Source organism: Podarcis raffonei, chromosome 4 (assembly GCF_027172205.1).
Source record: "Podarcis raffonei isolate rPodRaf1 chromosome 4, rPodRaf1.pri, whole genome shotgun sequence".
Lineage (NCBI taxonomy): Eukaryota > Metazoa > Chordata > Lepidosauria > Squamata > Lacertidae > Podarcis > Podarcis raffonei.
Genome location: NC_070605.1, coordinates 83,814,421 through 83,828,743, shown reverse-complemented (window position 1 = coordinate 83,828,743; position 14,323 = coordinate 83,814,421). Strand labels below are relative to the sequence as shown.

Here is a 14,323-nt window from a genome sequence, read left to right as displayed (position 1 = left end):
TTCCTCTTAGCACGTTTCTCCCTTGCATCCTGAGTTGAGTGTCTTCAAAGCCCATGACACCTTCGATAAAGGCTCCAACTGGAGCGCTCGCAGGCCAGTGTTTCCCAGTTGTCAGTGTTTATACATTTTTCAAGATTTGCCTTGAGAGTCTCTTTAAACCTCTTTTGTTGACCACCAGCATTACGCTTTCCATTTTTAAGTTCGGAATTGAGTACAGTGGTACCTCAGGTTACATACTCTGCTAACCCAGAAATAGTGCTTCAGGTTAAGAACAGTTTCAGGTTAAGAACAAACCTCCGGAACAAATTAAGTTCTTAACCCGAGGTACCACTGTAGTTGCTATGGAAGACGATCATCAGGCATCCGCACAACATGACCAGGGACGACAAATTAACAAAGACCTGGACAGAGTGGAGCAAAGCTATCTCGGATAAAATAGCCATGATCAAAATGATCAACGCCCCCCCCTCCCAAGTTAGCCTACCTATTCCAAACCCTTCCCAAGCTGTTTGTAGGCTGATGCTGTTGCTTCCCCGGGGCCTCTTTCCGGAGGAGGAGCGAGGCGGGGCTGCAAGACAGCTTTCGCCTCTCCGGCTGCGCGCCCTCCTCCTCCTCCTCCTCGCGCGGGTCCCGTAGGATTGCAGGGCGGAGGCGGGGCTTGCGCGCGAGCTGGGTATATGTGTGCGTGCCCGCTGGCGCGCGCGCTCTCAGGTGAGCTCGGAGGGGGCGGCGCGAGAGGGAGAGAGCGCGCGCTGTTGGTGATGCTGGTGCTGATGCGAGTCATGGCCGCCGCCAAGCAGGTAAAGAGGAGAGGCAGCGGGGAGGAGAACACTCACCCCCCCCGGAGGTTGGGGTTAGGGGGGGTGAGCGGGCAGTGAGGGTCTCTGCTCGAGAAAAGCGGGGAAAGTCCGGGGGGCGGGGCGTGTGCTGCGAGTGCTGGTTTAGTACAGGCTCTGTTGTTGCGCCTTATTCAGGGGTGGACTCACAATGGGGCCAGAAAAAAGGGGAAACATTTTTTGGGGGGGGAGAAGCAAACAAGGCAACCGACCCCCTATTCTTATTTTTTGCCACGTTGGGGAAAGCAGTTGGGTGGAGGACACTAGGCCTGCCAATGTCTTTCATTCATATATATATGTATATGTAATTTTAATATATATATAATTTCCCAATATTTACCCAATATTACCACAGTGTTGCCAATTACATACAGATTCCAACTGATATAAAAATAATTATCATTTCCAAAATTTATGCAATTTAATCAAAGTGGTTTCCCGTGCTCCTTGATCCATGTTTTCCGTCCAGTTCTTACAATTCATTTTTTTTATGAACATCTAATTGCGTTTTAGTTGGTATATGAACCATTAAGAGAACAGCGGCGTTCTTAGCGATTGCTGTTGGTGTCAATGCCTCACCTAACTTTCCGTAGGATTTCAAATGAGGTGCTCTAATTATTTTCCTTTTCCCTGCGTGTGTCAGCCTGAATATGTCCAGTTATGAAGTCATTTATGATTGCCAATGGCTTTCTCGTTAGCCATGGTAAGCGAGTTAGAGCCTCCATGTTCAGAGGCAGTTGAGCCTTGGAAGTCTAGGTGCTGTGGGGGACTATGCAGTCGGTTGCAAGCCTTTGCCTTTGGCCCCCTGGAAATGAGCATCCTTTGGCTTCAGGGATTGTGTTCACTTACTGTCTAGGAACCTTTGTCTAGTTCTAATAATTTCACACACACGCACAACACAAACCCTCCTGACACGCTCAGGGAGTGTAGGTGCGCAGCATTACGTGGATTTGTTGTAATAGTTTCCTAAATGTAGGCCTCCCCCTTCAAGTTGTGGTTTCTTCCTCAAAGACGGATATAATAAGGTGGCTTGGGCAGGTAAGGTAAAGGTAAAGGAACCCCTGACCATTAGGTCCAGTTGTGACCGACTCTGGGGTTGCAGCGCTCATCTCGCTTTATTGGCCGAGGGAGCCGGCATACAGCTTCCGGGTCATGTGGCCAGCATGACTAAGCTGCTTCTGCCGAATCAGAGCAGCGCACGGAAACGCCATTTACCTTCCCGCTGGAGTGGTACCTGTTTATCTACTTGCACTTTGACGTGCTTTCGAACTGCTAGGTGGGCAGGAGCTGGGACTGAGCAATGGGAGCTCACCCCGTCATGGGGATTCGAACTGCTGACCTTCTGATCGGCAAGTCCTAGGCACTGTGGTTTAACCCACAGCGCCACCCGTGTCCCATGCTTGGGCAGGTAAATGGAGAAAATAAATTGTGTACCAGCCCCAAGTTTTGCTGCGAAGAATTCTGGCATACTTATTATTATTATTATCTGAAAACATAACATGCTCTCTTCTTTATTTCAGACAATTTGAAATTATCTCGTAAATCTGGAGGAAGCGATGTAGGCAGCGTCTGAGTTGGAAAGGAGCCCCCGGCTCACTGTCCTTTTATTACCTTGGAAAAGCTTTGTATATTCATTCAATGCCTAACATTGCAGACTCTCAGCTAGAGAGTGGTTCTGGAGAAAACGAGCATGGACCTGGAAGAACAGCTTCAGAAGTGAATCTTCATGGTACTGTAAAACCGTTCTGTGCTGCCGGTGCCTCTGTTGCCTCTCTTGGATCTAGTGGGGACAGGCATTATCCGTGGGGATGCCCCGTCACTCACACCCGAGAAAAGTTTTACACTATCTGCTCAGACTATGCTTTCTTAAACCAGGTAACATCCGCTCACAAAAGCCCAAGTGCTACAGTTAGTGCCTGCCTACAAGACAACACTGCCTTAAATGTTAGGAACAATTCGCCTGGCTTCATTGGCATTCGGACTGGCGCATCAGACATAGTTTACAATGAAGATACTCACTTGGAAAGTTTGTCCAGTAGCCTTGGAAAGCTCCCATTGGCGTGGGAAATTGATAAGTCTGAATTCAGTGATACGTCCCCAGAGCTGAAGAATCGAGCAGGTATATACAATTATTTTGATGGAACGTTCGGTGGTGGTGGTGTTTTTATCTTAATAAATGGAAAGCAACTCCTGACAAATATACTTAGGTTGTAATATAAACTCCTGGCTGGCACTGGTTGGAGTGCTGTAGTCCCAGCTGTATTCACAGCCCTGGTACTCCCACTGGTAAGAATTGAAGATGGGGCAGGGGAAGATTCCCCTTCACTGCACCAGAATCCAGGCAATGCTAAAAATTAGCCAGGCGCATTTTGTACCTGGCTATCGGCCCGCTTGCGACCAAGTGAAGATGCCTGGGCGCCAGGATAGCTCACCTGACACCTCCACCCTCTGGAGGTGCATGCCTGGGGATCATTGGATCAGGACTGTTTTCACACACTAATCCTGTAGAATTCCATCAGTTATATTTTATCTGCATAATTGGAATGAATTTCAGGAACCAAAATGCTTTTCCTGAGCAGCCTGTCTTCCAATTCATGTTTTGCTTTCTGTGTATGTCTCCTATACCCTAAACCAGGCATCCCCAAACTTGGACCTCCAGCTGTTTTTGGGACTACAATTCCCACCATCCCTGACCACTGGTCCTGTTAGCTAGGGATGATGGGAGTTGTAGTCCCAAAACAGCTGGAGGGCCAAGTTTGGCCATGCCTGCGCCAAAACCATATCTCTTTCCCTTGTCAAAATAGTCCAAATCTAACTTGTGCACAGTGTAAATTAAGCAAATGAAACCAAGCTATGTACACTTACACAGTCCACACTTCATATTTTGGTTTTAATTTGGAGTTCAGCATGACCACATAGAAAAATTTCCCAATTGTAGATTGCTTTTTTCTTTTTGCAATTCTTTCGGAAAACTGACTTTTAAAGTTTATTATTAAATTTATATCCTTACCTGCCTTCGGAATAAGCTCATGTATAATGTTTTGTCTAACTGAAGAATAATGATTAAACTTATTTGACAGGCAACATAAAGAAGCAAGGAACCAAGAAGATGTCTGTAGAAAAGAAGAGTAAACAATACAGAGAATGTCCGCAACATTATGCTCTTGAAGAAATAAAACAACGGAAAGTGTTAGATCTCCGAAGATGGTAGTTTTCAAAAGCTATTTTTTATTTTTTTTATTTTGAAAGTGTAAAGATGAATATTTTAAAAATCCATGTTGGGTACAGCTCTGTTTATGGTGAGATTATTCAAATCACAGGAGTGTTTTTTGTTTCCGGAAGCATTAAACCAACATAACCCTCATGGTCCCTTCCCACCTTACATTTCTAGGAATCTATGATTATAAGGCTACTTTGTTGTGGCTCCATTACAAGTTTGTGTGTAGCTCTGCACTCTATCATAGACAGGTGTCTTGCCTCCTCAAAGCAGCAAGAATAACAACAGCCCTGAATGTTTTAAGTGTGAAATGCTGGCTGAGAATATTTCAGATTACTTCTTTGGATCTGGAGCATATGTGTTGACAGTAAAGGCCCCAGGTTTCCCCCCAACCTCTAAAATGGATGAAGTTTCCATCAGTATTTCAACGTGATAGGTCTGTCTCCAGCAGTAATAAAAATAAAAATACAGCAATACATCTGCCTTGAAATAATAAGTGGAATCCTGTTCGGGAACCTATATATCTGTTTCCTTTTTTGCTGTCCTGTTGGCTATTAAGCTCTAGTGAAGTACTTCTAGGTACATCTCTGCATTACTTAAGATAACTATAAGGGCGTTTTCCAACCAAACAGTTCTTCTGGTGCGATCACCTCTGGCTCCTAGTACATCCTCTACATAAATTTTGGGGGTCCCCCATCCCTTCAGAGCAGATTTAGGGGTGTGCAGGTAGAGGGAGAGGATTTTGTATGCTTGTGGAACTACTTAGGTGGATGCAACGCATGGAGTGAGAGAGTGCTGAGATAATGGTTTTCTTGAGCAGAGCCAGCTATTCAGTTGCGAAGCAAATTCTGTGACTGAATATATGTATCTATTAATTTGTCAAAAGTGAAATACATTGTTTTCCTTTACGTCTTGACATGGCTGCCTAAACTTAAGCAATGTGTTCTTTTAAAGGTATTGTATAAGTCGCCCTCAATATAAGACTTCATGTGGGATTTCCTCATTAGTCTCTTGCTGGAATTTCCTCTATAGCACAATGGGAGCTGGAAAGTAAGTCACTCGATGGAGCTATTTAACTATTTTCATTTCGGGGTAAGTCCTACTGGATTTAGTGGGACTTACATCCTAGTCAGTGTTCTAAAGAAATAGCCTAATCCTTGCTTTTTAAAGTGGTAATTCCTTACATTCTCATCTTATTTTTAACCAGCTTACCTCCTATTACTCAAGAAGAGGCTTTGCATATATTGGGATTTCAACCTCCTTTCGAAGAAATTAGATTTGGGCCATTTACTGGAAATACAACATTAATGAGGTAAAGCTGTTCTTGCTATACCTTGCACTATTCTACAGGGTTACACGTGCATCTTTTTTAAAAAAAGTATCTTAAATGGCATTCAGTTATTAATAATCTATAGAACTTCGCTAGGGCTGCAATCTACTCACTTCCCTTGGTGTAAACACCATTGAGTTCAGTGGGGCTTGCTTCCAAGGAGACCCGAACAGTGGATAAAGTCTTAATTGACAAATTGTGGTCCATAAATATGTACAAAGCTTTAAAAACGTGCAGGTAACATTTATGCAGAAATGCACTAACATGCTTTGTTGTCAAAACAAAAATTTTTTTTTCCTTCCAGTAGCACCTGAAAGACCAACTAAGTTAGTTCTTGGTATGAGCTTTCGTGTGCATGCACCTTCTTCAGATACACGTATCTGAAGAAGTGTGCATCTGAAGAAGTGTGTATCTGAAGAAGTGTGCATGCACACGAAAGCTCATACCAAGAACTAACTTAGTTGGTCTTTAAGGTGCTACTGGAAGGAAAAAAATTTTTTGTTTTGACTATGGCAGACCAACACGGCTACCTATCTGTAACTGATGCTTTGTTGTGTTAATGATGCTTCTGGCATGTGACTGACCAGCCCTTAGGTTCAGAGGAGAAGGGCATGTGAAGCAACTTAGCCTGTAAGACCTGCTCTTACAGTGCAGTGAAGTGAAATAAGCAGAAAGCACTGGGGAAGGAGAGGCTGTAATCCTGTGCACACTTATTTGACAATGCATAGAATCATTTTGCTACATGCTTAATCGGGGCATGTTGTGAACACATAGCCATTTCGTATGATGTTCATAGCATTTAAAGGAGAAATAAAGTGGGGCAGAGGGAATCGTTTTCTGGGGCTATGATGGACCAGAGGTGTTGTCTTTTAAGAGTACAGTGGTACCTCAGGTTACATACGCTTCAGGTTACATACACTTCAGGTTACAGACTCTGCTAACCCAGAAATAGTGCTTCAGGTTAAGAACTTTGCTTCAGGATGAGAACAGAAATCGTGCTCCGGCGGCGCGGCAGCAGCAGGAGGCCCCATTAGCTAAAGTGGTGCTTCAGGTTAAGAACAGTTTCAGGTTAAGAACGGACCTCCGGAACGAATTAAGTACTTAACCCAAGGTACCACTGTACTATGTTTTTCCACTTTGTGCTCTTCAGGTGGTTCAGACAAATTAACGACCATTTCCATGTAAAAGGATGCTCATATTTTCTCTATAAACCTCACGGGAAGTATAAGACAGCTGGGGAGACTGGTAAGTAACTAATTTTATTAAGATGAGTTGTCAGACAGAACAATAGAAAATGACAGAAGGGAAAAGAGAACCAGAATATATAGCCACTATGTTTATTAAAACATATCTTAGCAGTTGCATTATTTATTAAAACATTTCTGTATAACATCTACATTGAACTCAGTACAGAATTTTTTATTTTATTTTTAAAAAGAACAATGCTATTTTGTAGCATGCATTCTCGAACTTTGCCAGAAAACTTCCTTGTGGAGGGGACTTGGACAGCATGCCAGTTGAAAACAAAATAGAGAAGAGAGAGCCTCATCTGAATCTCCTCCTAGAATAATAATAATTATTATTTATATGCCACCTGCCCATCTGACTGGTAGTGCCCCATTTTGTTCATTACCCTGGGTTCCTACAGGAGAAAGGGTCGCTTAAAAATGAAACGAAACTGCAGTTGACATAAAACTTCAGATCACCTCAGCTGCTTCTAGAGGCAACACAGAACCTTTCTGGCAGGACACAAATTTAATACAACCTTCCAAATGTTGTTGGATTCCAGCTCTATCTAGCATGACCAAAGGTCAGGAATGATTGGAGTTGTAGTCCAAACTATGTGGAGACCGCCATGTTAGCGGAGGCTGGTTTCATTCATTTATTTATTTATGTAATAAAATTTATACACCACTCGACTGCAAAAACAAAACCCAAAGAAATGTTGAAGCGGGTTTTTGTTTTTAAAAAACGTATTTTGATACAGGTGCCTTTTTTTGACTAGTACATTTCAATCTGTTTTAATAAACTGAGAGTATTTAGAAGCTATGGCTTTTGTAATGCATGTTTTGCATGCCTCTGAAGCCCCTGCGTGTTTTGCCATTTACAGAGCACAAAATAAAGAATTCCACATAGGGGTTAAATCTTCTATGACATTTCCTCTCATTGCAGACTAAATCCAAATTACCAGTGACTTTTATCTTGTTTTAATTTGTAGCTTCGGGGGCTTTGACCAAACTAACAGAGGGACTGCGAGATGAATCTGTGGCCTACATTTATCATTGCCAAAATCATTATTTTTGCCCCATTGGATTTGAAGCCACCCCAATAAAACCTAGCAAGGCATACAAGTAAGACTTTGATGACCTACTGATGCTATGGGCATTCTTTGAATAATGCGTTGTTAAATCCAGGCTACTCTACGTTTCTGTATCCTGGGTATATTAAAGCCTTTGGAGAATCAGAGACAGGGTTGTCAGAAGTAGGTGATAGGAAGAACACATGACAGGATGCTTGCTATATGAGAGTCAGTGAGTAGCATCCAACATGCTTGCTTTGCGAGCGGAAGGAACTTATGTTCATGCAGAAGGTTCTCCTATTTGCAGAATAATATCAGATGCTACCCAGTGACTTTTGGAATCAGTGAGTAGAATGAAACTTCCCATCCAGATGTTTATGGATGAAGGTTTTTGGAAATCTGTACCCTATGGAGTTGCGGTCACCCTGTGGAAAAAGCAAGCCTGATGTTCATATTAATAGCGCACATATAAAGATACGTCAACACAATGACACCTGATAAGTAAGTCCTAATGCAGGCATAGGCAAACTCGGCCCTCCAAGTGTTTTGGGACTGCAATTCCTATCATCCCTGACCACTAGTCCTGTTAGCTAGGGATGGTGGGAGTTGTAGTCCCAAAACAGCTGGAGGGCCAAGTTTGCCTATGCCTGTCCTAATGGAATAATAAAAGGGGTGCATAGGTAGGTAAAAGATAAAGGACCCCTGGACGGTTAAGTCCAGTCAAAGGTGACTGGGGTTGTTGCGCTCATCTCGCTTTCAGGCTGAGGGAGCCAGTGTTTGTCCACAGACAGTTTTCTGGGTCATGTGGTCAGCATGATTAAACTTCAACTGGTGCACGGAGGACCGTAACAAGTGCCAGAGCGCACGGAAATGCCGTTTACCTTCCTGCCGCAGCGGTACCTATTTATCTACTTGCACTGCTATGCTTTCAAACTGCTAGGTTGGCAGGAGCTGGGACAGAGCAACGGGAGCTCACCCCATTGCGGGGATTGAAGCGCCGACCTTTTGATCAGCAAGCCCAAGAGGCTCAGTGGTTTAGATCACAGTGGCACCCACATCCTTAAGGGGTGCACACCTACTTACAAAAAACGTTTATATACTTTAACGACATTGAAAACTTAACACAACATGAAGATGGCTTGCTTTCAGTTTTTTCAAATATTTTCTAATTTGGACTGAAATCTTATTTAAAAAACCAACAAAACGAAGACCACACACATCTTTACCAAGAGCAGCAGTAGCATGAGCTGTGAACTGGGGTTTAGCCATCAACTCACCAGCTGTATTCACATTTCGTGGTAAGTCATGGCTAATGGTTTGCCATGAATGCTCAGGCTGCCGCCGCCATGGACTCCTTGCTATGAGGAGGGAGTAACAAAACGCAAATGTTGGCTTGGTGTTGCATCTGAAAATAACTTAAGAATTCTAGAGCAAATTTATTTCCGCTTGTGCAAGTTGTTAAATATGCCGAAATCGGTACAGAGGTGATGCAGTGTAAATGTGGAGCCAGTACTTCAAGATTTATTGGTGCCTGTACTTTAATTAAGATTGGGGTACATATTTCATGCGTTTAAGTCTGAAGCAATTTCTCTGAACCACAGTCACGGAAAATATTTAAAGCTGTTTTAGTCATCGTTAACAGAAATTGTATTGTTGTCAGCTAAGTGGTAATATTGAGGCACACATGCTGACTGTTCAGAATACCTTAGAAAGCGTAGCTCATTCAGTGGAACATGAGACTCTTAATCTCAGGGTTGTGGGTTTGAGCCCCCATGCTGGGCAAAAAGATTCCTGCATTGCAGGGGGTTGGACTAGATGACCCTCGTGGTCCCTTCCAACTCTACAGTTCTATGATTCTAAGCTTTTTCATAAGCTGTCTTGTCTTACTGTGGTAAATGAGTGGATATGATTTTGTGTGCACTAGAGGGCGCCTGTTGCAGCAAGATGTGGAACATTGGATACTCATCGGAGAGCCAAGCAGGAAACACCCAACTATTCACTGCAAAAAGTAAGTTAGCACACCCTAGTGGGATTAATCAGATATAGATTTAGGTTTTATGAACGTCACATGCTTGTAGAGCTGCTGCTATGGCAAGTGCAAAAACTGGACAGGAGACATGTTTCCAAGGGTATTTTGACTTTTCATTTACAACTTCCGTGAAGGTTTTTGCGGTACAGTACTGTGTTTCTTTACAAAATGTAGGTAGGTAGCTTGTATCTGATCGACATCCCGTTTCACATAGGTAACTGGTGTATTACTAGTGTTGAACCCCGGGGGCGGGGGCGGGGGCGGGAATTTGTCTTGAAGAGACATAAATTTTAAAACAGCAGTTCCAAATAGGAAGTGGTAAGACTTTAGCTGAGAGATTTCTCTGCAGAGGTACCGTTTTGTTGAGAAACAAATTTCTAAGAGAAACATCATCTCTTGTGAGCTCACAATTTTTCCTTTGCATTGACTATACTAAGAGTGGTGTCAAGACTGTGGAAGGAGAAAACTGTGGTGTCTACAAAATACTACATCCCCTCCTTTCTGTCCTTCTCCCCCCCCTCTCTCTTTCTCTCTCTGCAAAACAGACTTTGCCATCTTAAAAGAAAATACCAAGGAAAGTAAATACCTTTTTTCCACCTTACTGATTAATGATAATAGTTTTTCAGTTCATTTTGGTAACCAAAGAGGCAGAGGCCAAAGAGGAGCTGAGAAATTCGTGAGGGAAATACTTGGGTAATACAGAAGCACAGAGCAGGGATAGCAAAATATATTGCGTTCTCATGGGCTGTAGTCATTTGAGTGGTGAATTTTGTGTGTGTTCATTTTTAAAAGGTCCATCAAGGGGGAAAATGTTTATGTCACGTGCTGTGCAGGATTCTCCTAATTAAGACTGTATTGTGATCTGAACCCCAAAGAGTTTTAAAACCATAAAAACTGCTTGTGCAATTTTATTGCATGACATGTTCTACACTGAATTTGTGATCTCTCTGCCACCCTCCCACCACACCCCCTGATTTATTTATTGTTTTGCACAGGTGGGCAGATATTGTAACTGACTTGAACACACAAAATCCTGAGTATCTAGATATCCGGCACTTGGAAAGGGGCCTTCAGTATCGGAAGACAAAGAAGGTAAAATTGCTTCATCTTGATAACAAGATTAGCTTGCTTCTTGAGCATTTGTGCCTCATTAGGTTGGCTTGCCTTTAAGGCTCTAGCTGTGAGGGATGATTGCTGCGTGAGTGATGTAAAATTAACAACTGCTAAAGAAACGTGGGAAAATTAATCCCTGAATGAAAATGTTAGGAAAACATAAGGAAGGAGGTCAGGGAGATCTAGTAGTTCTGCATATCCATCTAGTGTGACTCCCGCTGCTCATGTGAACTAAGAAAAGCTGGTGCAAATAAATGACTAAAACTTGTTCTCTGCAAAAAGTAACTTTCTCAGTATATGCTGCCAAATAAAAGATTGTTTGGCTAAGCATCAGAACTCTGTGGTAACTCCATGTTTTCTTTCACTGGCCCTCTGAGGAGCCTGCCCCAGTATTCCAGTACAACAAAATTTTTAAAAGACTTTTGATAGACCCTCTTAAGCAACCTCTTCCTGATCTGTTTGCTCTTTCTAGGGAAAAGGCTGACTTAAAAGTATCTGCTGCAGACCAGCTCTTTCCACCCAATAGTTTATATTCTTGCTCACTGCTCTTACTAGGTCACTGCCCTATAAAAAATTAGCCAGATAAGAAGTAGCATGACTGCTGAAAAATGCATTGCTGAAATGTGTTTGTTCACATGTTTTCACCAGATTTTTGGGTACTTGTTCACCAGCTTTTTAAATATTCTGTTGGGAGCCATCAAGAGTGGTTGGGGAAACCCAGCCAGATGGGTGGGGTATAAATAATAATAAATTATTATTATTATTATTATTTATTAGCAGAGCCAGTGCTGTGAGGGGTTGGCAGAGATGAAGAGCAGCGTCTCTCCTGCGCAGGCTCAAAAAAGTTTAAAGTCTTAAAATGGAGGGTGAGGAAAGCATGAAATCGTAGGAAAGGAACTTAGTACCAAATCTAGAACTTGCTTTTCTGTTTCTCCTTGATTTCTCCTTGATTTTTAGGTAGGAGGAAATCTGCATTGCATCATTGCTCTCCAGAGGCTTAGCTGGCAAAGGTTTGGCCCCTGGAACTTCCCATTTGGAAATGCTAGACAAGACTTGCAGCCCCCATCACAGACGCCGGGTATCGCCAAGTCTGAGAGCGAAGACAATATTTCTAAGAAGCAGCATGGGCGCCTGGGAAGATCTTTCAGTGCTAGCTTCCACCAGGAATCTGTCTGGAAGAAGTTGTCTCATCTTCACGAAAGGCGGAATAGCGGCTTTCAGAGTTACACAGATTTTGACGGGAATGACTAGAAAGAACTGCTTGTGCAATTGATGTACTGTAAAGTATTCCTTAAGATAGTTTTAAAGTACATTATGCACATAGTAGAGAGAGGGTAGAAATTTCAGTACGACATGGAACCTTAGCAATGTTTGCTGCTTTAAACCTGTGAATGTTGGGGATGCTGAGAAACACTAGCTCAAAGATAAGCACAGAATATTGTACACTTTACAATCCAGTATAATCAGCAATTGACCTGCGTTTCTGACCATGAAATCAGAAGGGGAAATAATCAAGATCAAAGCCATTGTGGGGAGGGTGGGGGCCTGGGGAATCTATTATTAGAAGAAATAGATAATACTCAAAAGCATGAGATTTGTTAACTTCCAAAATGATTTATTAAACACGCATTGTATAATGGTTTACCTTTACCTTTTACCTGTATAATGGTATTAAATGTATACTGTGTATTTAGTTCTAAAAAAAGAAAATCAAAAATGCAATAAGGACACCACAGTCCAGTTCTAAATTAACCAAACACCAAATGTTAAATTTGTATTGTTGTTGGGTGATCTCAGTTTGGTGACCGTTGGGACATCATTCTGTATGGATTACGTTCGTTGTGTTAATTGACGACTTTAGTTGGCGGTCCCAGGCGATGAGCCTGTGAAAAATCCTGGAAAGAGGGGGTCATTGCTTGCTCCTTTTCGAGGAGGGGGTCAGAAAAATCTTTCACTGCCAGTTGTGCGCTCCTCCAACACCTTTTTGTGTGATCGCTTCACAATTTGATAGGCTGCTTGTAAACAAATCTCCCCCTCATCTTAAATGGCTACCGAACTGAGCACCTGAGCTTGCAATATTGTGCTGTTCCTACCTTACCTTTTTTCTTGTGCTTTCTGTATCATTTTCACTCCACTCCTTTAATTGCTTTATTGTTAATATGGGAGGTGCTTTTAAGTGCCGAAACACACTAGCAGCCACAGTGATATACCTCTTTGGCCAGAACACTGTTTGTATCTTTTCAAATGATCATGTCAAGTAGCTTTATTTGGAAATATAATATTTTGTTCTCATTATGGAAAAAAAGTTTAATAAAAAATATCAGTGGGATCAAGGACCATCTTTGTTCTGGTTTTGTAATTTTGTAGGTTTGCAGCACTGGCAAACTTTAAAAAGACCTTTCCTTTTAATAAACATAATTTTCTAGTTTTGTCACTTGTTTATGTTCTACGTTTGGTGCTCAAAGATCAATCGGTTGCTCACAAACTTGCTCCAAATGTATTTGATTCACAGAAGAAAATTACAGTACATCAACTGTACAGTTCTATTGAAATTTCTTGGAAATTTAGTCTCCATCAAACATGCCTCTTCTCTGCTCAGACAAGGAAATCCCCAAGATGCTTCTGAAGTATGACAGGAAAGCCGTCCTGGCCAGGCCATGGCCCCATGGCTGGCTCCTGGTGTCCCTATTTTCCAGGGACCATCCTGAATTTATAAAAGCTGTTTCTGATTTAATCCCGGAACATCCTGCTTTTCCTTCACATCCCTATTTCCATCAGAGTAATGTTGAAGGATATGGTAAAATGTCGCTACAGTGGTACCTCAGTTTACATACGCTTCGGGTTACATACGCTTCAGGTTACAGACTCCGCTAACCCAGAAATAGTGCTTCAGGTTAAGAACTTTGCTTCAGGATGAGAACAGAAATCATGCTCCGGCGACGCGGCGGCAGCAGGAGGCCCCATTTGTGAAAGTGGTGCTTCAGGTTAAGAACAGTTACAGGTTAAGTACAGACCTCCAGAACGAATTAAGTACTTAACCCGAGGTACCACTGTATTTCCATTGGATAAATGTTGGGGGGGGGTGGAGTTACACAACACACACACACACATACACACAAACCTAGCTGTGGAGACCAGTGACCGTATGACATTTAGGAGACAGCTGACAGCAGCCATGTTATGTTGGAAGTTTTAAAAGTGTTTAATGTTTTATTTATGTTTTTTGTTTTTGTGTATGTTGGAAGCCAGCCAGAGAGGCTGTAACAGCCTGGTTGGATGTGCGGGATATAATACTAATACTCAATGATAATGATAATGATAATAATAATAAAATAGGACATACCTATTCCAATGTTGAAGGGCATGTGTATAGAATGCCACACAGCCACGTTCTATTTATTTTCAACAGTGTTTTGTGTTGTGTAGGCTCCTATGAAGGAAGTAATGGGCCCTGCCTGCCAGCTTGCTCCCTAAAATATCACTGGTTTGCTCATTTCTA

General features: G+C 42.4%; 1 protein-coding gene across 2 annotated transcripts; it reads left to right on the top strand.

Annotated features, from left to right (window-relative positions):
• The first annotated feature begins 619 nt into the window (after positions 1-619).
• On the top strand, positions 620-13,253 carry BIVM (basic, immunoglobulin-like variable motif containing). Of its 2 annotated transcripts, XM_053384443.1 has the most exons (10): positions 623-800; positions 2,357-2,955; positions 3,917-4,043; positions 5,008-5,103; positions 5,261-5,365; positions 6,534-6,628; positions 7,602-7,734; positions 9,607-9,690; positions 10,707-10,803; positions 11,782-13,253. In XM_053384443.1, the coding sequence occupies exons 2-10, from the start codon at positions 2,475-2,477 to the stop codon at positions 12,073-12,075; spliced, it is 1,512 nt and encodes a 503-aa protein (XP_053240418.1). In that variant the 5' UTR covers positions 623-800; positions 2,357-2,474; the 3' UTR covers positions 12,076-13,253. The 2 variants fall into 2 exon arrangements, with proteins under 2 accessions (XP_053240421.1, XP_053240418.1); XM_053384446.1 differs by lacking the exon at positions 5,008-5,103 and having other exon boundaries at positions 620-800.
• Positions 13,254-14,323: the final 1,070 nt, after the last annotated feature.